The sequence below is a fragment of the Mustela lutreola genome, chromosome X (assembly GCF_030435805.1).
Source record: "Mustela lutreola isolate mMusLut2 chromosome X, mMusLut2.pri, whole genome shotgun sequence".
NCBI lineage: Eukaryota > Metazoa > Chordata > Mammalia > Carnivora > Mustelidae > Mustela > Mustela lutreola.
In genome coordinates, this window is record NC_081308.1 from 130846701 (window position 1) to 130873304 (window position 26604).

Genomic DNA, 26604 nt, shown 5'->3' on the forward strand with positions numbered 1-26604 from the left:
CTTGGCACCCCTGCTGAAAATCAGTGACCGTATGTGTGTGTGTTTATTCATGGTCCCTCAGTTTTATTCTACTGGCCTAAGTGCCTAGCCTTGTGATGATACCACACAATCTTCATTACTGTAGCTTTGTAGTAGGTTTTGAAATTGGAAAGTGTGAGTCCTCTAACTTTGTTCTTTGTTCTCAAGTTTGTTCTGGTGTTGGAGTCCCTTGCAATTCTATATGGATTTGAGGATCACTTTTTCTGTTTCTACAAATAGGGCGTTGGGATTATGATGGGGATCACACTGAAACTGTAGATAAATTTGGAGAGTGTTGCCATCTTAACAACATTACATCTTCCAATCCATGAACGCAATGTGTCTTTACATTTACTTAGGTCTTCTTTAGCTTCTTTCAACAATGTTTCATAGCTTTCTGCGTACAGGCTAAATTTATTCCTAAGTATCTTTAAAAAAATTTTTTTTTTAGTTTATTTATTATTATTACGTTCAGTTAGCCAATATATAGTACATCATTAGCTTTTGATGTAGTGTTCAATGATTCATTAGTCACATATGACACCCAGGTCTTTCTTCTTTTTGGTGCTATGGTAAATGGAATTATTTTCTTAGTTTTCTTTCTTCCTTCCTTCCTTCCTTCTTTCCTCTCCTTTCCTTTCCTTTCTTCCTTTCCTTTCTTTCTTTCCTTCCTTTCTTTCTTTTTTAAGTAGGCTCCACGCCCAATGCGGGGCTTGAACTGAGAACCCTGAGATCAAGAGTCAGATGCTTTACTGACTGAGCCACCCAGGCACACTTCTTAGTTTCCTTTTCAGAATGTTCACTGCCAGCATATGGGTACATAACTGGATATTGTGTGCTGATTTTTTTATTCTGCAACTCTGCAGAATTCATTTATTAGCTCTAATCGCTTTTGTAATGCATTTCTTGGGACATTTTTACTATGTAAGATTCTGTCACCTGCAAATAGTTTTATTTCTTCTTTTCCACGTTTGATGCCTTTTATTTCTTTTCCTTGACCAGTTGCTCTGACTAGAATGTTCAGTACAATGTTGAATAGAAATGGTAGGAGTGAACATTTTGAGTTGTTTGTGGTTTTAGGGGGATGCATTCATTCATTTTCTTTTTTAACCTCTGCTTTTTTTTTTTTCATTATATTCAGTTAGCCAACATACAGTACATCACAAGTTGTTTTTTTTTTTTTTTAATTTCTTTTCAGCATAACAGTATTCATTGTTTTTGCACCCCACCCAGTCCTCCATGCAATCTGCGCCCTCTCTAATACCCACCACCTGGTTCCCCCAACCTCCCACCCCCCGCCCCTTCAAAACCCTCAGGTTGTTTTTCAGAGTCCGTAGTCTCTCATGGTTCACCTCCCCTTCCAATTTCCCTCAACTCCCTTCTCCTCATAAGTTATTATTGTATTGTTCAAGGATTCATTAGCTGCATATAGCACCTGGTGTTCATCCCAACACGTGCTCTCCTTAATACCCGTCATGGAGTATGATATTAGCTGTGTGTTCTTCATAAATGCCCATCTCTAAGTTGAGGATGTTCCCTTCTAATCCTCGTTTTCTGAATTTTAGATTTTGTCCAATATTGTCCAATATCTGAGTATTGGATTTTGTCACAAGCATTTTCTGCATGATTTTGTGGTAATCATGTGGTTTGTTCCCATCATTTTGTTAATGTGGCGTATTATTTTGATTTTCATATGTTGAACCATCTTTACATTCCTGTGATAAATCCCACTTTGTCATGATGTGTAATCCTTTTAATTAAAATTCTTTTAATGAAGGAGACTGCTGGGTTTGGTGTGCCAGCATAGCTTTTAGCGCTTTTGCATTTGTGTTCATAAGGAGTATTGGTCTGCACTTCTCTTGTGCTGACTTAGTCTCACTTTGCTATCCCGGTAAGGTTGGCCTCACAGAATGAGATAAGAAGTCCCCCCCCCCCTTCTATTTTTTGGGAAGAGTTTGAAAAGGATTTATAATTCTTCTTTAAGCACTCGGTAGAATTCACCAGTGAAGCCACCAAGTCCTGAGCTTTCCTTTGTTCTGAGGTTCTTGATAATAGAGTCAATCTCTTTTTTAATTTTTTTTTAAAGATTTTATTTATTTATTTGACGGAGAGAGATCACAAGCAGGCAGAGAGGCAGGCAGAGAGAGAGGAGGAAGCAGGTTCCCTGCTGAGCAGAGAGCCCGATGTGGGGCTTGATCCCAGGACCCTGAGATCATGACCTGAGCCGAAGGCAGCGGCTTAACCACTGAGCCACCCAGGTGCCCCTCTTTTTAAATTTTTTATAGGTGTATTGAGAATTTCTATTTCCTCATGAGTGAGTTTTGTTTGTTTGTTTCTGGGAAATGGTCCTTTTCATCTAACTTGTCTGAATTTTGGTGTGCAATTGCTCATAGCATTCACTTGCCATCTTTTTTTTTTTTTTTTTTTTTATTAATCTCTGTAAGGCCGATAGTAATGTAGCCCACTTTCATTTCTGATTTTCATAATCTGACTCTTCTTTCTTAGTATAGAGTCAGTACTGCTTTAATTTCTTATATTGTAAGGAGATAGCGGCTTCATAGGCTTCCGTGTGTGCCTTTCCAAATAATGGGACTTGTGCTAATATGAAGATTCTGTCACCTACCAAGTACATTATTGCCTACTATATACTGAGACCCTGGAGGAAACAAAACAGAACAAAACAAAACCCTGGGTGATCCACAGAACCAACAGATTTCCCGTCAGATTAAAATGAAGAATAACACTGTTATCTAGACTTCAGGAGCCCCTTTACAAGCAGAGAACTCATATTCAATATATATATATATATATATATATATATATATATATATATATTTCTCAAATGCAGGTATCCTCCTTACCACAGTGCACATTCACTTTGGTAAACAGACACGGGTTTTTGGGAAAGGTTTGGCTGGGCTTTTCTGACCTCCACCTTAATCAAAGGGCTCTGGGCCCATGGGCTCACTTAGACCTGGACACTTGGTGGGGGACTACAGTTTTCCACTGCAGCTAAGGTTGCTAGCATCAGTTTTCTGCTTGCCAGCTCTTGTTTTGTTTTGTTTTCCTTGTGAGAATCAAGTAGTACCCCAGCCAGCTGTCCATACATCTAGACCCTAGAACATTACTACCTACTATCTATACTATCTGTATGCCCACAGGTTCTGGCCTTGCTGTCCAGTATGGAAGTGATGCCCTCCTTGCCGCGGTAGTTCTGTGCCACCATTGGGACCCTGCCTTTTGAGAATCCCGTCATCTCCATTGATTGCCGGTTCCACGCCAGCATCGCTTGCTTCCAACCGTGGTTTGCAGAGGAGAGTCAGCACTGAGCTCTTCAAAGATGTCAGGGCCGCTTCACCAGCACCTTCCTTATTTGAGGAGTGATTTCCCCACCCTCCAAAGAAACAGTGGCTGGAGGGAGGACGTCTGATCTCACATTATGAATCCTGTCTAAAAACCTACTCCCCTGGACCTTCTCACCAATTCTTCAATTTTCTCTGCCTAGGAAGTTCCAGCACTTCCATGTCATTTACTATAGACTGTTGTTGCCCACGCTTGTACGATATGCACATCAGGCTGCTGGGTTGGCCCCTTTAAGGACATCAACCCCCCCCCTGCCCCGCCCAGTCACAGCTCTGTGCTCCCACGTTAGTAAGTTCTCCCGATACTGACTTATATTCTGTTCCCTGTCTTGCGGGTCCAACATTCTCAAAATCCATTGGCATATGTATTCTCTCACTTCCTGCAAGTTCGCATGGGCCAGGTCCTACAGTTCCTTCTGAATGCAAGGCACTTCCCATCCGAACAAAACTGTATTTTTGCTCTTGTGCTGTATTCTTACCTAGTCTTACCTGCCCTTGTTAGTAGCCCGAGAGTAATGGAAGTTAGCAGAGATTAATGTTGAATAAGAGAAGCGACATCTGTTTAGGTGGCTGCCCTAAACGAGGTCTTTGCAGGGTCTCCAGGAACAAGGAAGCTTCTCTAGTAGCAAGAGTTAGGGGCTGCTAATGCCCAGGTGAGGTTTCAGGGGATTCTGGGTATTCAGTGTTCTCATGCTCATCATCTTAGTGTATCTCGGGGTTCCACTTTTTCTTTGTCAGATCCATACGTAAATATGGAGACCCCCGTAAATCCTGTGCATGCCATCTCCATGCGGCTCTGCCAGCCAACAATTAGGGTCAGGGCCGGATCTTCTACCATCTGCCTTATGACTGGAGGAGTGGAGGTCTCCTTAATCCAGTAGGTTAGGGTGGGTGACAGGTTGGGCTAGCCCATCAGACACACACACACACACACACACACACACACACACACACATATACACACACCACACACCACACACACACACACACACACACACACACACACACACCACACACACACGATAGAGAACCAGTTTAGGGCCATCTTAGAGCCACCTTAACCACTGCTCAGGCTGGAAGGTTTCTCAGCATCTACACAGCCAACCCCCCAAATCCAGCTGCACACCCCAAATGTGATCCTGGTTCAAGTGGAGAAGAGATGCATGTCCTAGACATGTCTGCCCTCTTCAGTGAATGCGTCAGGCATAAGTGACACCCCAGGAGGGACCATCTGCTCTCCCTTCACCCCAAACAAAGAGATACCCGCAATCTCCCAAGTATGGGAAAATCAGGAGTTCTGGTTTCACATCTAGGCCATCAATCCATTATGTCGATAAATATTTCTCATTAAGAACATGAGGCAGAGCATCACAGTCATCTTGGAAATGATGGACCCACCTGGGTCCCAAGGTTGCCATCTTTCTATGGCACCTGAAATTCATCCTCAGATCAGAGCCTTAAACCACATCTTACTTGCTCCACTGACTCACAGTGCTATGGAGGGAGGGATGGGTGGATGGATGGATGAGGTGGTGAAGGAAATATTAGAATGTAGAGCCAGATATGGCTATATGAGAAGGCTGAAGTTGAGTGATATATTTGATTCAGAGAGACACGATGTTTATAGGAGAAATAAAGTGTGTTGTTCCAGTGTACGAGGTCCACGTACAGCATGGAGATGATGAGTTTCCAAGTACTTTTCAGGACCGTGAGGATGTCATGTGGATTAGCCCCGGCAGAATGCCTCAGGAGTCGTTGGTGTCTCTCGGGCAGAGTCCAAGGAAGGTTCTGATGGGCCTGAAGCTTATACAGTTTGGTAGGCCCTCTTCTAAAATTATAAAAACAAGCATGAAAGTGGGTATTTACTGAGGGTGAGAAGAAAATTCATAACGGACTTTAAAATAGGAGGACTAAATCACTGAGATTCCAAAATCGTGCGCGCGTGCGCGCACACACACACGGATGTATGTGTGTGTACATACATTACGGATATATATTTAGATACCAGCTATGTAGTTGTACAATCTAAAGTACAATGGAGCAGAAGATCAAGGTAAAAGATACAATGGTTTTATTGTGAATCAAAACAGTGAACTCTTGCAAATTTCACACACACACACACACACACAGACAAATCACGTGGCCATATGAATACATAACGTGGGCCTGCGAGGGACAGTTGATTCCCTCTAAGAATAAAAATGCACTCAGGTTCGTGTTAAACCTTTAGTGTTTTCTTTCACACCAAGTTTTTAAAGTAAACTAGCTTTTGTGACATTCCCCGCGCCGCCCCCCCCCCCCCCAAAAAAAATGTTGTTTCAAGTTAGGATAACAATTCGTGGACTTCAGAATTCATCTTGTAGTTAGAGATGTTTCGTTGTATTCTGACAACAGCCATGTTTAGCCTCATGGAGGATTTCCCGTTGCCCGTTCCGGAGCTCCCATATCCTTGTCCATCTGTATTGCTCAAGCAGCCTAGTGGGACTTACCAGGCTGCCTTTATGACCGCTGGAACCTGTCAGGGCTTGTCAGCAAATAAGTCAGAAGAGAAGGCTTGCTTGGTTTGAGACAATGACTGTGTTTTAGGGGACACAGGTCCGGAACAAAGCGCATGCTTCCCTACAATGTGTGCCACTTAGATGGGCTCCTAGCAGTGAGCCTGGCTCAAATAGCTAAGCTTTGTGTATGATCACTCTCGTTGTCTTCCACATGGGGGTAAAACACCACGTGTAAAGCATCCGGTCAGTTAGGAAGACAGCCAGGAGCCTGTTTTTAGGAAACCCTTTAGCCATCGAACAAGAGCTACTTCCCTAAGCGGAATCTGAGGGAAGCGTCGAGTCAACAATCTTGCACAGGCTGACCAAAGGTTTCCTGCACGTTGAGATTTCGTTCATCCACACGTGGACTGTGGGCAGATGACCCATTAACTTTGGATTCCAGACTGCCTTTCCAAGAACCATTTGAAGGTAGTGGCAATATATAGAAAACAAAACAGCTCTGCTGTGGGCTTCGCCCCTCAGGGCTATTTTTCCAAACAGATGAGCATGGCAGATCAAATTTAGGAATTACCTTGAGAAAGCGATCAGATCATTTATACTGAGGCCTTGCAGAAAGAATGAGAAATCCATGTGATGTTTCTGTAAACACCTATCTGAGATTTTTAAAAACGATCGTGGCTCGATGTCTGACACCAGGGGTCTGTCACGTAGTAAAAGAATGTGCCCCCTATATGAAAGCACAAAGTACTGTCAAAAGCAACGTTATGGAAACATCTGGGTAATTACACGTCCAAGCAAGTAGCGGGAAGTACAACTGTTTGCAGCACTTAACAAATTAGTTAAGCTTACAAACTAAAAACAAATGAACAGGTTAACAAACTAATTAACAAGTTAGTTTGTGAAGCGTTTGGGAACCAGACATGATGACGGCCGTGCTACGCACAGGTGCTAGAGATGGATGCAAAAGGAATGCAGCATGTTCCCAGGGCCGCAAATATACAGGATGTGATTTACATGCCGTACAGGATGGAAGGGTCACACATTTCATACAGACAGGGCAGTGAGAGGTCTCCCTGCTAAAGTGTGGGCACAAGAAGAGTTATTTGGCTTTGCCCCTGGTTGCCGCTCTCTTTCTCATTCCCTTTACAATATTTTTATCAAATAGCTCTTTTTCCCGGTAATGCACCGGTGGCCCCTTTAGGTACTTTTGTTCTGCCTCCTCGTAACCTAATCCATCAAGTGCGGCAATTGAACAAATGATTGCTTCTGGCAGAAGAACTTCCAGGACAAAACTCACCTTGTCATCTCTTGCCAGAGTCAGCGTTTTCTTGTCTATCTGCTTGTAGATTTCTTGTAAATGTCTTACCACGACATCCAACTGGTCTTCATCCTCCAGGTATGTTTCAATGCAGATCACGTACCGGCTTGAATTCAGAAATGATGCCAGCCACCTGGACTGTTTCCTGCCTTTGACGATGTCCAGGAGGTGGTGATCGGCTCCCTTGCTTTTCACAATGAAGTCCACGAGCTTCTGGTTGGCTCGGTCCCGAGCAGCCCTCATCCGGTCCGGGAGAATTTTCTTGTGGGGCTTCCTCCCACCCAGGGAGGCCTCCTCCTCAGAATCTTCCAGGTCGGCATAATTCACCTTTGGGAAATCGATCTCCACGTCCCCATCCTTGATGGCTTTCCTAATTGGGTAACTGATATCAGCGGCGTAATAGTCCAGGAAAGAGCCCGCAAAAGACCCACGACCGAGCCCTTCTCTGTAGTGGGAAATCAGGGAGAAACACCAGTTCACACTATGCTCGTACACTTTCCCGGCTCTCTTCATGAGTTTTTCCTTCTCCTTACAGTCCAGATGTTTTAGTCTTCGAAGAGGAACTTGAATGCCACTCGTTTCGCAGGGCATGTTTGCCTCAATCAAAAGCACCCTTGCGGTCTGCTCTGTTTGGCTGACACTCTTTACCACTGCTGGCCAAAAGGGGTGATTTTGAAATTTAAACCAGACCATCATTCCTCCTTCAATGGGACAAGGCTCTTGTGGAAAAGCCATGCTTATCGGTTGCCCCATTTCCTTGCCGACATCCTTTCTAATAGCAGTGGTGGGGTTAATGGCCTTCGAGTTGACTGAAGGCTGAAGTCCTTGCAGCCCTTTCTCAAACTCTGGTACCTGCAGCTTCCTTTTTTTATTTGCCAGACGGAGTGAATAACGCAGCCTCGGAGGAGGGGCACTGGAGGGTGCCGCCGCACCTTCCAAGCCTGGCTTCCGGGGACCCTCTCCAAGGTCCTCAACATTCCCGGAGAGGGCAGAGCCTTCGGAGGAGACGGCCAGCGTCTTTGGGTAGGTGTCATGGGCCTCTTCTTTCAGAGCCTTGGGTACAGTGAGGTTGAAGCCTGGTGGCGGAGATCGAAGGGTGCCTCCGTCTTTAGCACCTGTACCCTCCTCCTTGACGGGGCGATGCAAGGCCCTGACTCTCAAGGTGTGCCTCTTTCCCTTGCCCTCTTTCTCATAATCTTCTTCTGCACGTGATGGGAAGTTTGGGTACACGCTGGAGCTTTGTGAGGGCTCCGCTCTCGTTTTCCTGGGAATAGGCGTGACGGTTCTGTGTGCCTGTGGTTGGCCACCGCCTGGGGCGTCCTCAGTCTGTGAGCATACCAGCAGCGATCTGAGTTTTTTGCTTCTCCTAAGACGCCTCAGTAAGCTCCCTTTGGGCTTCCGGAACTTTCTACGAGATCGCTTTTGTGGTCCCCTTTGGGACGCTTTTGTGGTCCCCTTTGTGGTCTCTGGATCATCTGATGCTCTTGCTGGACCCAAATTCGCTCTCTCATTCAGAATCTCTAGGGCCACTGCAAGAGCGTTTCTGTAGGGCACTTCCTGTCCTGGTGGGACACTGGCCTTCGGCTCGGCTATCAGCAAGGAGGCAACGTATTCAATCTGAGACTCATTTAGGATCTTTGTGTCTGCGGTTTTCACTTTAATTTTTTCGTCTACTGAGAGTATTTCGACTTCGAGAAGAAGTGCCCCTTTCCTCTTATGTCTTGGTGAGGTCCTAGCTCTGGACAAAACCTTTGCGGGCCAAACGTGGCCTTTCCAATTGCATAGGACGTACTCAGCATCCATTATGATTTGAGATTCCTCTCAAGAGGTAATTAAGAGAGGTCGAGAGGTCTGGCCATCACACCCACAGGCACGGCAGGCCTTCCCTAAAACAGTGTTCTTCACCACACCCTTTCGGCCTTAGGACCGCAAAGGGCTCCCAGCTTGTGTGGCCCGTCCTTCTTCACCTGAATCTCCCAGGGTCCCGGGAACTTGTGCTTTCAAGGGACTATGCTGGAGAATACTGGAATGTGGGAAAGGAAAAGAAGAAAAGTATTAGGAAGCAAATTCCTTCTGTGAAAGTAGAAGAACGATGGTCAATGAGAACTGATAAGAGCGCAAACAAAGAAATAGAAAGAGTGTGTCTCCGACAGGGGGTAAACCCATGGCAGCTATCGGGCGGAAAAATACAGAAGATACCAGAGGCGTTTTATAACCGTCCAAACCCAACTTCTTGCCCTGCTTGTTACTACGGCGTATTCAAGAGCGTCTGTATGGGGAGGTGGGTGTCACTTCCCAGATCTCCTCTGTGTTACTGGACATCCTGCGCCTTCTGTGCTCCCTGGGGCTCATCCTGGGGGGATGCTTCGGTTTTCCTTTCCCTGGTGGGTACTAATGCCACCCGGTGCACCCAAGGAAGCCAGAGGTGATCTCCAGCCTACAGACACTGAATGTCAGCACAATATCGTGTTCAGGAGCCTGAGCTTAGAATCCAGAGGCTCACGAAGGTCATCCTGGGGGATACTGGTACCGTCCTTCGTCAGGACTGCTGCAGGCGTGGGCCATCGGCTGCGCCGTGCACATTTTCATTTCTCTGTGGTGGTTGAAAAGGCTGGTCCCCTGCCCCCGGCACCATTTGGGGTAAGAAAGTGACTGTAGGGCGAGGAGCAAAATAAACCACACTCCAAATGTCAACACGAAACGATTGCAAATGAAGTGTTTAGTAAAAGAGGAATGTCTTACAGGACACCACGTGGATCGGGGGGAGGCGAGGTTCTGTGAGCTGCAGCTCTTGATGCACACACTCCAACTGCTTGTCCGGCCGACCCTTGACTCTGTTCTGTGCTTCTGAAGTGCACTGTCCTTCCAGGGATCGAATGACATCAACTGTAGATGCCCAGGACCTACCATATACCTCTAACGTTAATCTAGAAAATCAGAAAAGCAGATGGGGAATTAAGCCAACAAAGTGGGGATGGGTTCATCATTTTCCCTTCCCCAACTCTGGAATGCAGGCCATTCTGAAACAGAAAAAAAAATTAGTTAAATCTCATTTATAATGTGGACACGTCTATTTGCTTCCTTCTTGTGCGTTTCCAAAGTATTTCGACGTTAAGCTACTTAGTTTAGGCCAGTCCTCCTATTTCAGAACCGTGGGAACTACTGCTTTCGTGATAGCCTTTTTGTCTGCCTTGGAAGCATTGATTTAATAGGAGCAGCCGGTGTGTGTGTGTGTGTGTGTGTGTGTGTGTGTGTGTGTGTGTGATGTGTGTGTGTGTGTGTGTGTGTGTGTAACAAAAATGGGGTCTATAATGTAAGCGTGTCTTGGGTGTTTCTCAAGTAACATTGAATGGGTTTGTAGAGAACACAAAACGGGTGGGGAGATATTTACGGGAGGCCATACATGATAGATGCTTCCTGTCAGTGTGATGGCATATGGGCCTGTCACACGTTTCCTATGCGTCCGTGTACACATGCCTGCACATATTGCCTAGGACTGACTACCTTTCTTCCCTCAAGCGCACATTTGATCACTGTTTCATGTGAATGCTGATTTTTTGCATGGTTTTTGTGAATCTCTTTACAATGCGGTTTCTTCTGACATTTTAAAAACTTTATTCAAATACATTTCAAACATTTAGATGTGTGTAAGGCAGAAAATGCAGTTGTTCTCTCAATCCCTCTCCCCGCCCCCCAAGAAATACCCTGTTAATGGGTCCTACTTCTCTGTATATACACTGTTCAAATGGGTATTATAACGCACAGATTTGAGCTCGTCCATTATCAGTTTCAAATGATATGTTTCATAGTACAAAATATTATTTCCCTAATAAATGCATGAGTGCACAACTTTGGTTCACACATACTCATAGATATAACAAGAAATGTATGGCGACTAACTATACCTACTTTGGGGATAGCCCGCACAAACCTTTTCTTGCCAGAGTGTATGATCACGCAGGTATTGTGTCCTCTGCTTTAGAGAACTCAGTGTGCCGGCTCTCAGAACACAGGTGTCATGTGAGGACACAGAACAAAAGGGAGAAAGAAAAACAGGTGACTCAGCCAACTGCAGTCTCCCTGCAGCAGGACCTGCCAGCCCCTCATACAGGAGTGCCTGAGTCACCTCATCTCCAACCAGATAGCTACCCGTCCCCAAGACACACCACACACACACACACACACACACACACACACACGCACGCACTCAGAGTAATGACGTTAGAGGCCCAAGATGCCTGATGTTGATGCATATAATCCATGCTTTCTGCTCTACACACGCATGCAAATGTTTCTGCTTCCGGAGCAGATGTTATTTTTAGCTCCTTTCAGTTCCTTATTTTGAAAATACACATGGAATTATCTAAACTGTTGTTTAAAATTATAAAGTGGGGAAAATGTTAAGCAGCAGTAATCTGATCACCTAGGAGGAATGCCAACTGCAACTATATGGGTCCAGAGACTCCCATCATTTTTTATTCTGTTTATATGTATTTTCTGTAAGATATTAAAAAGGGCTTTAAAAACCATACCGCCTATTTGAATATCCTCTCCTATTCTCATTTGTGTACATCTATCTGTTCAACTAGGAATGTTGAATGTAATGGAGTAACTTTCAGCAGACAACCAAAATGTCAATGGCAGTTCATTCTCCGATGACCAAAGCAATGCACCCTTCAGAGAGGCAAGCGGAAGGGAAGGGTGTTAAAGGAAAATATTAAATCCTACATGGCCTCCTCACCATATGCTTTGGCCCATTGCCCAGATAACTCCCATTAAGGGTTGGTACACAATGTTGCAAATGATTTCCCTTTTATCTTTCGTACTAACAGGAGCGCAGCTCTCTTCTTTCCCCCCAAAGATGTGTACAGGTGGGTGTATAGAAAGACAGATGACAGATAGATAGAGACAATGATATGTAAATCTTGATCCTCTTTCGCACACCAGGAACAATGTATTAAAAACAGAACCTTGGAATGACACTAAAGTAACCCCCCAATCCTCAGAGGGCTTGGGTATGAAAATGTGTCCAGAATTTTAGTTTACAACCATATCAAACATGCCTGCCCAGTAAAAATAAATAGAATAAAACAGAAGGGGAGGGACGCCTGGGTGGCTCAGTCAGTTAAGTCTCTGCCTTTGGCTCGGGTCATGATCTCGGGGTCCTGGGATTGAGTCCTGCATCTCCGGGCTCCCTGCTCAACGAGGAGTCCGCTTTTCCCCCTCTCTCTGCCCCTCCCCCTCCCCCTCCCTCCCCCCACCCCCGCTTGCCCACTCGCTCTTTCTCTCTCCTCTCTGTCTGTCTGTCTGTCTCTTTCTTTCTCAAATAAATAAATGAAATATTTAAAAAAGAACCTGGAAGGGAAATGGTACAAACAGCTCCTCCACAATCTATAACTTCACAGTCCATTCCGGACCATCAAGAAATAGAACCCTCAGACGGACCGGCTACGGCATTTAAGTCCTGGTAAACTTGTGTTCTAGTCCATTTGCCCTTTGGTTAAGGAATGAAGAGAACTTGATGGCAATGGGTATTTATTTTTTCCAATCAACAGCCATGAGCTCTGGAAGAACTTTGTTGGAAGCTTTATTCTTCAACTCCTTTCCCCAGTAAGGGCTGTATAATCACTTCCAAGGAAAGAAGAATACAATCCTCTGAAGGTCTTGTCTCAAAATAAGGGCACTTTCCTCGATATAATTCCCAAACCACCCCACTCCCCAGAGGCAGGCCTTCTCTCACCTTTACCCCAACACCCACTCATTCCTTCCCTACAATGACTACTTATTTACCGGACTTTGGTTGTTGTTGTTGGGGTGGGGGGAGGAGGGGCATCAGGAGAGGGAGAGAGAGAATCTCAAGCAGGCTCCATGCCTAGTGTGGAGCCCGACGCAGGGCTCAGTCTCACGACTCTGATATCACGACCTGAGCCAAAATGAAGAGTGGGATGCTCAGCCGGCTGAGCCACCCAGGCACCCCTTGGACTTTCTTTCCCTTTAAAAAAAAAAAAAATTATTTATTTATTTGAGAGACAGAGAGAGAGAGAGAGAGCGCGTGCACAAATCGGGGCAGGGGAGGGGAAGAGACAGAGGGAGAAGCAGACTCCCCACTGGACAGGGAGCTAGGTTTTGTGATTTTGAACTGTCCCCCAAACATGTATATCCATTAAAAAAAAAATGCTGGCAGTTGCCCCTTTTTATTATAAAGGCACATCTTATGTAATTTCAGTTATAAAAGAAAATACGTTCTTGCCTATTTTTGCGCCTTTCCAGTGCCAGATGAATTCAGCATGAACTTTCACATGTGAAAGTTGTTTTGGGGGTTTTATTTATTTATTTATTTTCAGTGTAACAGAATTCATTGTTTATGCACCACACCCCGCGCTCCATGTAATCCGTGCCCTCCGTGGTACCCACCACCTGGCTCCCCCAACCTCCCACCCCCCGCCCCTTCAAACCCCTCAGATTTTTTAAAAATATATTTTTATTTACCTATTTGACAGAGATCACAAGTAGGCAGAGAGGCAGACCGAGGGCGGTGGGGTGGGAAGCAGGCTCCCCCGCCGAGCAGAGAGCCTGATGTGGGGCTCGATCCCAGGGCCCTGAGATCGTGACCTGGGCCAAAGGCAGAGGCCTAACGCACTGGGCCACTCAGGCGCCCCACATGTGAAAGTTTTTAAGCATTCATCGGGTTTGAGTTCCATTTGTAGAATAACGGAATGGGATTTGATGTCTTCAAACCTTTCCCTTATGTTGTTCACTAGTTGCGTAAATTCACAGAGGTCATGCCTGCTTGGAAATCTGGGCTATTTTTGTACAAACACTTAAATGGCAAATATTACAGGCTGGAAAATCATGACCTGGCCTCAGTTTTCTCTAAGAAGTGAAACAGTTAGGCTTGCTTCTTACCTACAAATGATCAGCTACAACACTAAATACACATACACCTTCAAATTGCCAAGCTCTGCCTCCCAATTTTTCCTTAAGGAAGGAGGAACCGCAGCAGCTACGCCTGCAGGCACACACCACCAAGAGCCATCTACTCAGAGAAGGAGAAGCAGGAGTGCTTGAGCAAAGAACTATACAAAAGTCAAGGTTTCCCCCAGGGCCTTGTTTTAAGACTAGAGTGAGGGGGGGGGGGGGCTTCCCTCCCTTGCCTTTCGCAGACTCAGGTGGTTTCTCCTATCAAGTAGGCCAACTTTCTTCCAAACGTGCTCTGTTACCCCTCCAGCTCCTATTACCGGCCACGGGGAGACCTCCGCCACCATCCATAACACTAATGAAATCACGCGCGGCATTGGGGTTGAAAAATATCACGGACATCCCCCTCTTTCCTGCAGGTGAGACCTCCATAGCTACTCATATCCAGGTGAGTGGACAAGGTGCGTATTTCAGAACGTACCGATTTCCCTGTGTCGTGCGCAAGAAGAAAAAGGTGCCCTCGTTCACGAGAGAAGTCATTGCACTGTAGCTTGTCACGACAACATTGGATGTGTGCCAGGTGCTTGCTACCCAAGGGGAAAGACTAACAATCCTATAATCTAAGCCAACAAGGGTGTGTTATGTCTCCAACACAAAGACTGATGCAGACCTTCACGTACTGACTCAGGAAAAAAAATTCAGACCAAAACAAAAACCAAACCAAACCAAACCAAAACAAAACAAAACCCCCCACATACCAAAACCCAAAAACCAACCAACCAACAAACAAAAAAAACCCCAAAACCAAAAAAACAAACGACTAACTAGAGGCCAATTAAGTACCAATAATATCCTTTATGTAAAGCACACATTCACACGGAGAACAACAATATATACTTCATCTTAGGATACAAAAGACATGTAAATGCAAGAGAAAAGTCTAGAATGGTAAACAGAAATGTCATGGCATTGTTTCACCGAAAAGAGAAGAAGAAAAAGGATGGGAGCGTGTGGTGAGTGAGGGTATACATCATCGTTTTTCAAATGTTTTAAGATATTACAGGGAGGACAAATTTATGTATACCTGGGCACCAACACCTTGCTTTACAAAGATTCTAAGGAGATACGAAATCAAATACTGGATGTAAGTGAACAAAAAAGGAGGCAAGCAAAACGGTACCATACCACTGCAGAGAAAGCCGTGAGAATAGACTTGAAATGCCTTTGAGGTATATTTTATATTGATCAAAGGAAATATCCATTATTTAAGCAGGGTCGGGCCTGGTTAGTACTTGGATGGGAGGAAATATCCATTATTAAAATGTATATATTTAACCACATAAGAGATATTGTATTGCAGTCCAAGAAGAGAGAAGTGTTGCTGAATGTATGAAGGAACAATAGCCAACAGTGCTCCAAAACAAAGAAAAACTATCGGGTGGTATACTGATGTGCCAACCTGCGAACATAACACATTTTCTCCCTTCCCACTCCCCCCGTCAGGCGTGCACGTGCACGCGTACACACACACACATACACACACACACACACACGAAAAAACACACACAAACAGGTCTCGGCTCATCATAGTAAAACTTCTAGAAACCAAAGGGAAAAGAACTGCCTTAAGAGCAAAGAGGGAAAAACAAACATGACTAATAGGTGATATTCCCTTATTGTTTTAATTAGAGAGAGCTTGACAGAATTATTTGGAGACCAAAAGAGAAAGAAAAACAAAAACAAAACCAACAAGCAACAGTGAGACAAGAGCGCCATGATAGGAAGTGTGGGCACTTGTAGTTCTGGAGAAACCAAGGGATGGTATGATGGTTCTGAGAAGCCATGACCTCTGAGGAGGAGACCTCAGAGCTTGGGCTCAGACCTTGTCTTTTAGGGATGTTTCTCAGTTTGTGTGTGTGTCAGCTACTCGGGGTGAGCACAGTATTATCCCCAAGGTTACGCAAAGTAACATTAGATTTTTCCAATCCTACCCATCTCCCTCGTTTGCTGACTCCTGATGTTCTCTCTCATATCGTACACATAGTAACTTTACTGTAAGTAGGTGTAAATGAGTAAACTTATGTCCTTAAAGGTTCATGGGACAATTGTTAAGCAGAGGTACACAATGAGAAATATTTGGGGATCTCTGTTTTCAAGAACTGAGGTAACCATGCCCTTGTGCAATGCTGTCACCTCAGGATAGCAAAATGGGACTGGGGTGTGACAGGTTATTCAATCCCCTTAGCCCCCCACAAGAAGAGCTGACATCCTCTCTTACAAAACAGGAGGGATTAGAGCTCTTAATGTCCAAAGACAGCGTGTGTCTTAAAGACCACACGCTGGCAACACACACACACACACACACACACACACACACACACGACTCACATTGATAGCAGACACCGACTAGTCTCGATGTTTCAAGAGTTACTCCATCTCTCCAGTCTGTAAATATCCTTGTTAAATGTTTCTGCCTCCAGGAAAGAATGGCCCGCCCCAGTTGTCATGGAAACCAGAATGTCATCAAAACGTTCTCCCTGATGTTAGCTTTCTATGGAAACGAGGAAGTACTAACACATCCTCAGATGCAGAGCACTGATCTCACTCTCAGTCAGTTACACCCTGACCAACCGAATGAATGAGTGAGTGAGTGAATGAATGAATGAAATATTAGAGACAATACCCTATGTTCTCAGAAAAGGTATTGAGGGCAGGGGAGTTCTTGGAAAGTGGATTATGGAGGAAATAAAGTAGAAAGATAACAGCTTCTGTTTTCCCGTCAAACACACACACACACACACACACACACACACACACACACACACACACACACACACACACCTGGAATCCAGGTCCTGTTAAGGGCCTCCTTTCAACCTGCCAGGACACATGAGGCCAGGAGTATTTGTGTAGGTGGGAATCCAAGGACTCTCAGTCAATTTAAAATGACCCAAGAGGAGAAATCGTGTGAGGATGAAGGACTTGGATGTCTGTCAGTGAAAGGCAAACTAGAAGCTCAGGACCAAATGACCCTGAGTCTACAGTTGGACAAGTGTGTATTGACAGGGTTTTCAGGACACCAGTGTTTCCTGAGAAGAGACACAACTCCCCCAAATGTCTTTGATCTAGGACGATAGGGAGACAGAGATGAACCTCTCACATTTGGGATCTGTGCTCAGATTTGGGATCTGTTCACAGAGATGAACCTCTCACATTTGGGATCTGCTGCAACCACACTGACAAGGAATACTATGCTCAGAGACAGGGCTCCTACCATCAGGGCACACAGCACCCACTTCCTCTCCCATAGTCATTTACATTAGGGGACAGAGCCACCCTGTGATGCAGCTCTTCCTCCTGGTAATGAGCTCCAGGAAATTCTTCTGTGGCCAGTCCTGGACAGTGATGTGCTGGAGACGGGCCCTTGGGAGGGGAGAGCACAATTCCAATTTCCAGGGTTTTCCCATTTCTGTGATATAAAGACTCCCATTATGGCCGACTTCAAGCCACTGACATGAGGTCACTGAATGCTGATTTGGCAAGTGATGCCCCCAAATCAGCCCCTCATGAGATGATGATGATTCCAGACAGACCCAGCACAGCCCTAGACCCCAGATTCTGGAGCCAGACAAAGCCCTCCCATTCTACATGCGATCCAAGAGAGACAGACGTGCAAGCGGGACTTTTTTTTTTTTTTTTTTTTTTTTTTTAAGATTTTACCTATTTATTTGACAGAGATCACAAGTAGGCAGACAAGCAGGTAGAGAGAGGCGGGGAAGCAGGCTCCCCGCTGAGCAGAGAGCCCGATGCGGGGCTCGATCCCAGGACCCTGGGATCATGACCAGAGCCAAAGGCAGAGGCTTTAACCCACTGAGCCACCCAGGCGCCCCAAAGCTGGTCTTTTTACATAACCGTGTGCCAACTGAATGAAGGCTTTCCCCAGGTTCTTAGTGTAGAGGAGAGGGAGAAAGATACCGAGACCCCCTCCCCCCAACCCCCATGTAGCCTGTGTAGGTTTTGGGGAGGGAAAATAGTTGGGTGCATCCATGGTCGATCTTTTCAAATCAGACATGCTTTCTGAAAGACCGATGCAGGTTTGAGTCGCAGGTCTGCGTCTCCTCGCCTGTGTGACCTTTGCGCTGCGCCCTAACGTCCCTGTTCCCCAGGCTCCGTTTTTCTCAAATCAGCTAATAGTGTCTCTGCTCTCCAAGGGCTGATCCTCATGAAGGAACAGCAGACTTCGGCAGTGCCCAGTGGTCATTCTGGGAGGCCTTGGGGGTGGTCCCTGAGAACCCTCTGGAGGACCAGGGAGGTCTTCTTCTCCCTACGCAGTATCAGTGACTCTGGATGGCTTGGTTGCCTTTCCATTGAAACAACAGATTGCAAGAGGTGAAGTGAAGAGACAGGTAAGAAAATCCAGGTCCTTCCTATTCAGGAAGGTATTAAATAGATTTGCAATGATGTAAAACAATGCCATACTTTTAACACTTCTGTTTGTTTTCAAAAATGTGATTTTCTTTCCCAAAGCATATTTACGTGTAAGCAATCATGGGCTTAGTATTATTTTTTTTTAATTTTTTATTTTTTATAAACATAGATTTTTATCCCTGGGGGTACAGGTCTGTGAATCGCCAGGTTTACACACTTCACAGCACTCACCAAAGCACGTACCCTCCCCAATGTCCATAATCCCACCCCCTTCTCCCAAACCCCCTCCCCCCAGCAACCCTCAGTTTGTTTTGTGAGATTAAGAGTCACTTATGGTTTGTCTCCCTCCCGATCCCATCTTGTTTCATTGATTCTTCTCCTAACCCACTTAAGCCCCCATGTTGCATCTCCACTTCCTCATATCAGGGAGATCATATGATAGTTGTCTTTCTCTGCTTGACTTATTTCGCTAAGCATGATACGCTCTAGTTCCATCCATGTTGTCGCAAATGGCAAGATCTCCACTCCAAAACTGCTAGAACTTATACAGGAATTCAGTAAAGTGTCAGGATATAAGATGTGGGCTTAGTATTATTTTTAAATGAATACGTTAAAATGGGACTGCTTAGGTTTTGTTTCGTCTTGTTTTTTTTTTTTTTTTTTTTTTTTCCAAAACACTTCAACGTTTTATTATAGTGGTCAAAGAAACACTATGTTTAAGTAAAATATTCCTTTACTGCACTGAGATTCACATAACATTCTAGAGCATACCATTCAGTGGCATGAAGTAAATTTGCAGTGTTGTGAAACCATCACCTCTTTCTCCTTAACAGAACATTTTCACAAGTTCTAAAGGACATCTCACGCCCATCTTAACACCCAGTCACTCCTCGCCTCCCCCCGGCCCCCAACCCCTGGCAACCACAAATCTACGTTCTGTCTTTATGGGCTGGCTTATTCTGAATATTTCATATGAATGCAATCACACAATATGTAACCTTTTGTGTGTAGCTTATCATACGCAGAATAATCATTTTAAAGTTCATCTACATTACAACATTCCCTTTTGTGTCTGCGTAATATTCTGTGGTATGGCGAGTCCACCTTATGTTTATCCAGTCACCTGTTGATAGAAAACTGGGTTGCTTCCACTTTGGGCTGTTTTGAATAGTGCTACTATGAACATACGTGTTCATGTGTTTTTTTGAATGCCTGTTTTAAACTGGGGGGTGTGGGGATATCTCTGCTGCACCATCTGCTAATCGTATGTTTAAGCTTTTGGGGAACCACCAAACTGTTTTTATTTTTATTTTCTTTTGAAGACTTTGAATCTTGGAACACTACATCAAAAACTAATGGCGTACTGTATGATGACTAACATAACATAATTAAAAAGTAAGTAAATAAAAGCTAGAGCAAAAAAAAATAAATAAATAAAATGAAGATTTTGTTCATAGCAGCAATGTCCACAATAGCCAGACTGTGGAAGGAGCCAATTTGCCCTTCAACAGACGGATGGATAAAGAAGATGGGGTCCATACACACAATGGAATATTACGCAGCCATCAGAAAGGATGGACGCCCAACTTTTGCATCAGCATGGGTGGGACTGGAGGAGATGATGCTGAGTGAACTCAGTCAAGCAGGGAAAGTCAATTATCACATGGTTTCACTGACTTGTGGAGCATGAGGAATAGCACGGAGGACGTTGAAAGAAGGAAGGGGAAACGTAGGGGGAGAAATCGGAGTGGGGGACGAAGCACGAGAAACTGTGGGCTCTGGGAAACTGAGGGTTTTAGAAGGCAGGGGGGGGTGGGGCGATGGGTGAGCCTGGCGATGAGTATTAAGGTGGGCACGGATTGCATGGAGCACGGGGTGTTTTATGCAAACAGTGAATCATGGAACACTACATCGCAAACTAATGATGTACTGCAGGGTGATTAAGATAAATTTTTTAAAAAGTTTTCATTTATCTGACAGAAAGAGAGAGAGCATGAGCACAAGCAGGGGGAGATGCAGAGAGAGAGAGAGAGAGAGAGAGAGAGAGAATGAGAGAGCTCCGGAGAGAGGGAGAAGCAGGCTCCCCGCCAAACAGGGAGCCCACCATGGGGCTCGATCCCAGGACCCCAAGATCAAAACCTGAGCCAAAGGCAGATGCTTAACCATCTGAGCCACCCAGGCGCCCCTCCCCAAATTGTTTCTAATGGTGGCTGTACCATTTTAAATTCCCACCAGCAGTGTATAAGTCTTCCAACTTCCCCACATTCTCAAGAGCAGTTTGTTATGTTCCCCCTAATGTTAGACATCCTAATGGGTGTTAATACCTATTGTTAGGTTTTGATTTGCAATTCCTAATGACTAATCATATTGAGCATACTATCATGATAGCCATGTGTATATCTTTCTTGGAGAACTATGTTTTCAGATCCCTTTCCCATTTTTATCATTTGCTTTGTCACTTGGTTGGAGTTGTAAGGGTTCTTTATATAATCTGGTTACTAGACTCTCCCTAGACATATGATTTGCCAGTGTTTTCTCCCATCTTGTAGGATATACCTTTTCTCTCTCTCTCAACATTGTCTTAAAAAAAAAAAAAAGCCCTTCTGTTTTATTATTTATTTGACACAGAGAGAGAGAGAGAGAGAGAGACAGAGAGAGACAGAGAGAGAGGGAACAGAAACAGGGGGAGTGGGAGAGGGAGATGCAGGCTCCCCGCTGAGCAGGGAGCCCCATGCGGGGCTCCATCCCAGGACCTCAGGATCAAGACCTGAGCCGAAGGCAGACACCTAACTGACTGAGACACCCAAGTGCCCCTCAATAGTGTCTTTTAATGCAAAAATACTTTCATTTTGATGAAGTCCAACTTACCTATTTTTTTTCTTTTGTTGCATTTGGTCTAATATTTAAGAGATCCAAGGTCATGAAGGTTTACTATGACATTTTATTCTGGGAGTTTTATAATTTTAGCTCTTATATTTAGGCGTTCTGTGTGTGGTGTGACTATAGTGTCCAACTTCATTCATTTGTGTGTGGATATACCATTGTCCCGGAGGCACTTGCTGAAGAGAAGATACTTAACCCTGCCCTCCCCCTGCTGGAGGGTCATCATCAGTCACCTCTCACCCAACACACTGGTGAGCTTACAAGAGCCAGTGAAATGTTGAATAGCATAAGGAAGGGAATTAGAAACAAAACATATTTCACTGGCTAAGCGTTAGCCCGCTAACTTGAAGTAGTCAGTATGAAAGAGGGGTTGGACGGAGTAAAATATTGAAGCTTTGCTTCTAAATCTTAGATGAAAGAAGTAAAACGAGTGACTAAAACCAGGAAGGAAAAAAAAACAACGAAACAAACCCAAACAACCCAGGGCTAGTAGCAAATTAAGGTAGGAACGAAAAAGTGAAGTGTTAAAGGAAAATAATATAGGGGGAAGAGTGGGAGAGAGAGGAAGAGAGAAGGAAGGAAGCGGAGAGCATCCCCCAATTTCAAACTGTCTCGCATGTCTCAGTAGGAGAAGGACGTATGAATTCCATTTCCTCCGTAAGTTTTATATTCTGTGAAAATTATTCTACCATGAGTATTGATTGCTTTATTAGTTAGAAGAAAGACTTAACAGTAGAATTGTATTAAATTGTTTTTGGAAAGTGGAACTTTTTTTTTATTAACTAACCTCTGGAGAGACACATTGAAAATTCATGAACTCCTCCTGTAAGAAATCAAAACATGCATGGTGCAATGGTCTACAGATAGGAGTCATCCAATACCTGTGTTTTTGTGTAGTCGGGTGACAACTGAGATGCATCCGTTTGAATTCCCCTTAAACGTTTAGTACAGACAAATTCAAGTTTGGTGTTGGAAAAAGTCAAAAGATGTCACAACTCAATCTTGGTTATTCATGGAGCAGATACTCCCCTAATGTCCTCTGTTCCTATTTCTTTCCTGTTTTCAGGTTGTTGTTTTTTTTTTTTTTAATTTTGATATACTATTTTTATTATATGTATGTATGGGTTTTTCACGTTTTTAATAGTTTTCTAACATCCATGGACTACATTTGCAAAACAAAGACAGTGGTGTTAGGAAGCCACCAGATGGAGATGTTGAGCTCCCGTTGTTAAAGACAGTCAGGTCCTCCTTGACAAATACAGTGGTTCCAACTTTAGTCGGGTTGAGAGCAACCTGGAGAATTTATTTAAAATGGGGAGGGTATGTGATTTGGTGAGTGCTGTGAAGTGTGTAAACCTGGTGATTCACAGACCTGGGGATAAAAATATATGTATATAAAAAATATATGTTTATAAAAAATAAAAAATTAAAAAAAAAAAATAAATAAAAATAAAAATAAAACCTTTGAAGGATAAAAAAAAAAAAAAAAAAAAAAAAAAAAAATGCAGATTCCCAGGGCCCGCCCACACAGTTGATTGGGCAGGCCTTGGACAGATCCAAGGAATCTGGACTTTTTAACCCTCTCTTTTCCGTGATTCTGATACAGGCGATCCCATGCACCACACTTTGAGAAACTCAGATGTAAATGGCCATTGGAACCATGGGCATACATGGAAGCATTTAGGGAAAGGGTATAAGTTGAGAAAAGAACCACGTAAAACCAAGTCCTGAGGAACGCCATCACGTGAAGGCTCATTTGAAAAGAAGGAGCTAGCGGGACGCCTGGGTGGCTCGGTCGGTGAAGCGTCTGCCTTCGGCTCAGGTCATGATCTTGGGGTCCGAGGATGGAGTCCCCTGTCAGGCTCCTTGCTCAGTGGGGAGCCTGCTTCTCCCTCTCCCTCTGCCTGCCTCTCTGCCTGCTTGTGAACCAACCCCCCCCCCCCGACAAATAAATAAATAAGTTATAAATCAATCAATCAATCAATTAAGTAAAATACATAAAAGTAAAATAAAACAAACAAACAAATAAAATCTTCAAAAAAGAAAAGAAGGACCTAGCAATGGTAATAAGAAGTTGCCAGAATGAAAGGGGATAGCAGGAGAGTATGCAGTTATGGAGGCCGAAGGAGAACAGGGAGAGTGGAAGGAAAAAAAGAAGAGAGGGGTCAACCGGAACTGTGCGCAGTTTTTTTTTTTTTTTTTGCTTTTATTCAAACATCTGTCGTCCTCTCTGACTTCTGTGGGAGAAATACTGCCTTAAAGGATAAGAGTGCCCTTGAGACATTTGACAGACCCTAAATAATTCGTATACTTAAACGGTACGTTTCCCATCCCGAATCCACGTTTGTTAATGAAATGTTATATGTAATCCTGATGATGAAAATATTTGTTTTTTATGCTTTCAAATATACGGCAGGCACAAGTTTGCATTCAGTGTTTGATATTCAGGAAACTGTGTACCAGTGGCTAAAAGAAGTGGCCATAATAATGGCCAAATAATAATTATTATAACATACTCACAATTAAATAGAATTAATTATGAACATTAGTGTCATTATACTGTTACTAACACTTGAGTGCTTGCCTTATATTATTGAGTGCCCTGGAGTGTTTTTATGCATTACTTCCCTTAATTTCACCCCAAATATGATGAGACAAATACTATTGCTGTGCCTTTAAGATAGTGAGAAAGTCAGCGAGGCTTAGAGAAGTCAAGAGATTAGCTCACTGCCTCACAGTCCATAAAGTGGGATGGCCTTGTTTAATTTCATGCTGGACTTTCAGTTCAGGCTTTGAGCATTTTTGTGAGTTTCCCTTTAAGAAAACCCAATGCAGTCAAGTTTTACATTAATTTTAGAAAGGCACAGGTTTCAGGGTCTTCCAGCTCACCACCTAAATCCTTGCACTCCTCTCCACCTAAAATCCTTGCACTCCTGTAAAATCTTGCAGTCCTGGGCCCCCAGTTAGGCATCCTTTCCCAGCTTTCCTTGCTGTTAGGTGTGACTGTGTGACTGAGAGCCAGGCAATGGGATGTCAGCGGAAATGATGTGTGCCACGGCCAGACCAGACTCGTAGAAACCTTGTACCTGGTGCACCTCTCTGCTCTTTTCCCCTTTGAGCAAACTGCAAAGCGGGCCACCTCCAGGGCAAACGTGGAAGCCACGTGTTGAACGTGGCAGACTTGCTGACAGCCTGGGTCCCTGTAGACGTGCACGGATAATGCCCACCAGGAGGACATTCTCACTTTCCCGGAAGTGTTACAGGAGAAATAAACGAAGTAGTTTTGAGTCATTAAATGTGTTTGGGCTTAACTGTTACAGTGAACAGTCCACCGCACCTGATACGAGTTGGGTAAAAAGAAATTTCAGTTATGCACCGCTCTATCATTATGAATTGCATTTTGCTGCATTTTGAATAGTGGCTCAGACAAATACCTTTATTCCTGGTGACACACAGTAGGAATACGTCATTCAGCGCTGGTACCACAGCTCAAGGAGCCAGGATCTTTCTTCCTTCTTGTCCCTCTATGCTTAGCTGTGGCTTTTGTCTCCAAGGACACGGACGTTGTATCCGTATTGCTGGCTGGCAAGAGAAAGGGGAAAGATCAAAGCGGGGAACCAGCTGCGTCTTTCCAGTTCAAGAAGCTTTCCTAGGAATGCCACCGGTGTCATCTGGGACAGGAGCTGGACTGGGCCATGTGCTTCCCTCTCTATGCGATGGGGTCAAGGTTCTGGTAGCAAGGATGAAAGGGTGAAGGATGGAATGCTTAGGTAGGTACAGGACCCTCCACAGCACTTACCTTACGTTATCTTTATCAATTACCCAAACCCCTTGTGGCAGCTTCCTACAAATTCAGATTCCCCTCCTCGTGGCAGCCATAGAGCATCAGAATGTCCCTGAAAATTTGGAACCGGAAAATCGTTGTTGAACTACCGATCTCTGCCCTGCCGAGGATAGCCCCCTTGTGCTTGTCACCTGGTCTGGTCTGCACGAACTCTTCAATGGGTTTGTCATTTCATAACGTCTAGGTGCCCTCCAAAATGTCAAAAATAGTACCTCCCCCATTAACTTGTTTTGAAATTTACGTCAAAAACAACAACTTTGTAAAGGACCTCCACGTCTACAGTGACACTCTTCAAACCATTTTCTGTGTTACTGGAAGAGACAACACTGCCGGAGATCATGATTCACAGCTGAAGATGTGGTTTATTCCCAGAGAGGCAAAGTGACACAAAACAGTGACGGGCAAGGGCCAGGGGACAGCAACGGGCCAAAATACCAAAGGTCTGGCCCTAGCCCTACTGCGCAGCTCTGCAAACTTGGGTAAACATTTGTACTCTTTGATGCTCATCCTCTTAAATTATAATCTGGCCTTACACTAATTCATCTTCCAGAGGGTTATTGAGGTAATTAAATGAGTCATGGGTATGTATACTTTCAAAGGGCAGTAAAGCCCACAGAAGTGCTGTTGGTTTTTTTTTTTTTTTTTTTTTAATGGGCAGACAGTGGCCAATATGAATTGTAGGTTCCAAATCTGGTTGGTAGAGTTGTGCAGGTTTCCCGCATGGTCAAAGTGAGGCAAAATAGTACAGTCTCATTAGCACGCAGATGATTGGATGACAGTGCAGCGAGAGGAGAGAGGCAGCACAAGTCACGGTGGCAGGCAAAGGAAGGAGTGTCAAGCAAGACCCAACAGAGAAGCTGGCTGAGCTTGTTCAAAGGCCCAGTGGCAGGAAACAGCAATGGTGTGCTTGAGGAAACTGTAAGAAGCTCAGAATGGAGAGGACAAAAGGGGAGTCAAAGGAGTCAAGACGCTAAGTGTCTTCATATGTAGAGTAGACCCTCTTGTGGAGGCTGTGAGGAACGGCTGAAGAAACTTAGGCATCACAGTGTAAGCTAATATTCACGGATTCAGAGTCAGACGGATCTGACTTAGAATCTTCATTCTAGCGGAAGCTGTGGTTTTGGCGCGGGATAAACGAAATGACCGGTGGAGCAGGATAGAGAAGCAGAATCAGGGACATAGAGAATGTTGACATATGACAGACATGGCACAGCTGACAGCGGGGAAAGCGGGCACCATTCAATAAAGGAAGATGACACAATTATTTTTTCATGGGAGGAAAAAAGCAATTAGATCACTTTCTGACAGGGAACACAAAAATCAAGTTAGCATGAA

The 26604-nt window shown here is 44.4% G+C and overlaps 1 protein-coding gene across 1 annotated transcript; it reads right to left on the reverse strand.

Annotated features, from left to right (window-relative positions):
• Positions 1–5967: 5967 nt before the first annotated feature.
• LOC131821553 (PWWP domain-containing DNA repair factor 3B-like) lies at positions 5968–16594 on the reverse strand. The gene is made up of 3 exons (XM_059157740.1): positions 16503–16594; positions 9939–10123; positions 5968–9219 (listed from the first exon to the last, which is right to left on the reverse strand). Exon 3 carries the CDS (start codon positions 8997–8999, stop codon positions 6978–6980), a length of 2022 nt encoding a protein of 673 aa, XP_059013723.1. The 5' UTR covers positions 9000–9219; positions 9939–10123; positions 16503–16594; the 3' UTR covers positions 5968–6977.
• Positions 16595–26604: the final 10010 nt, after the last annotated feature.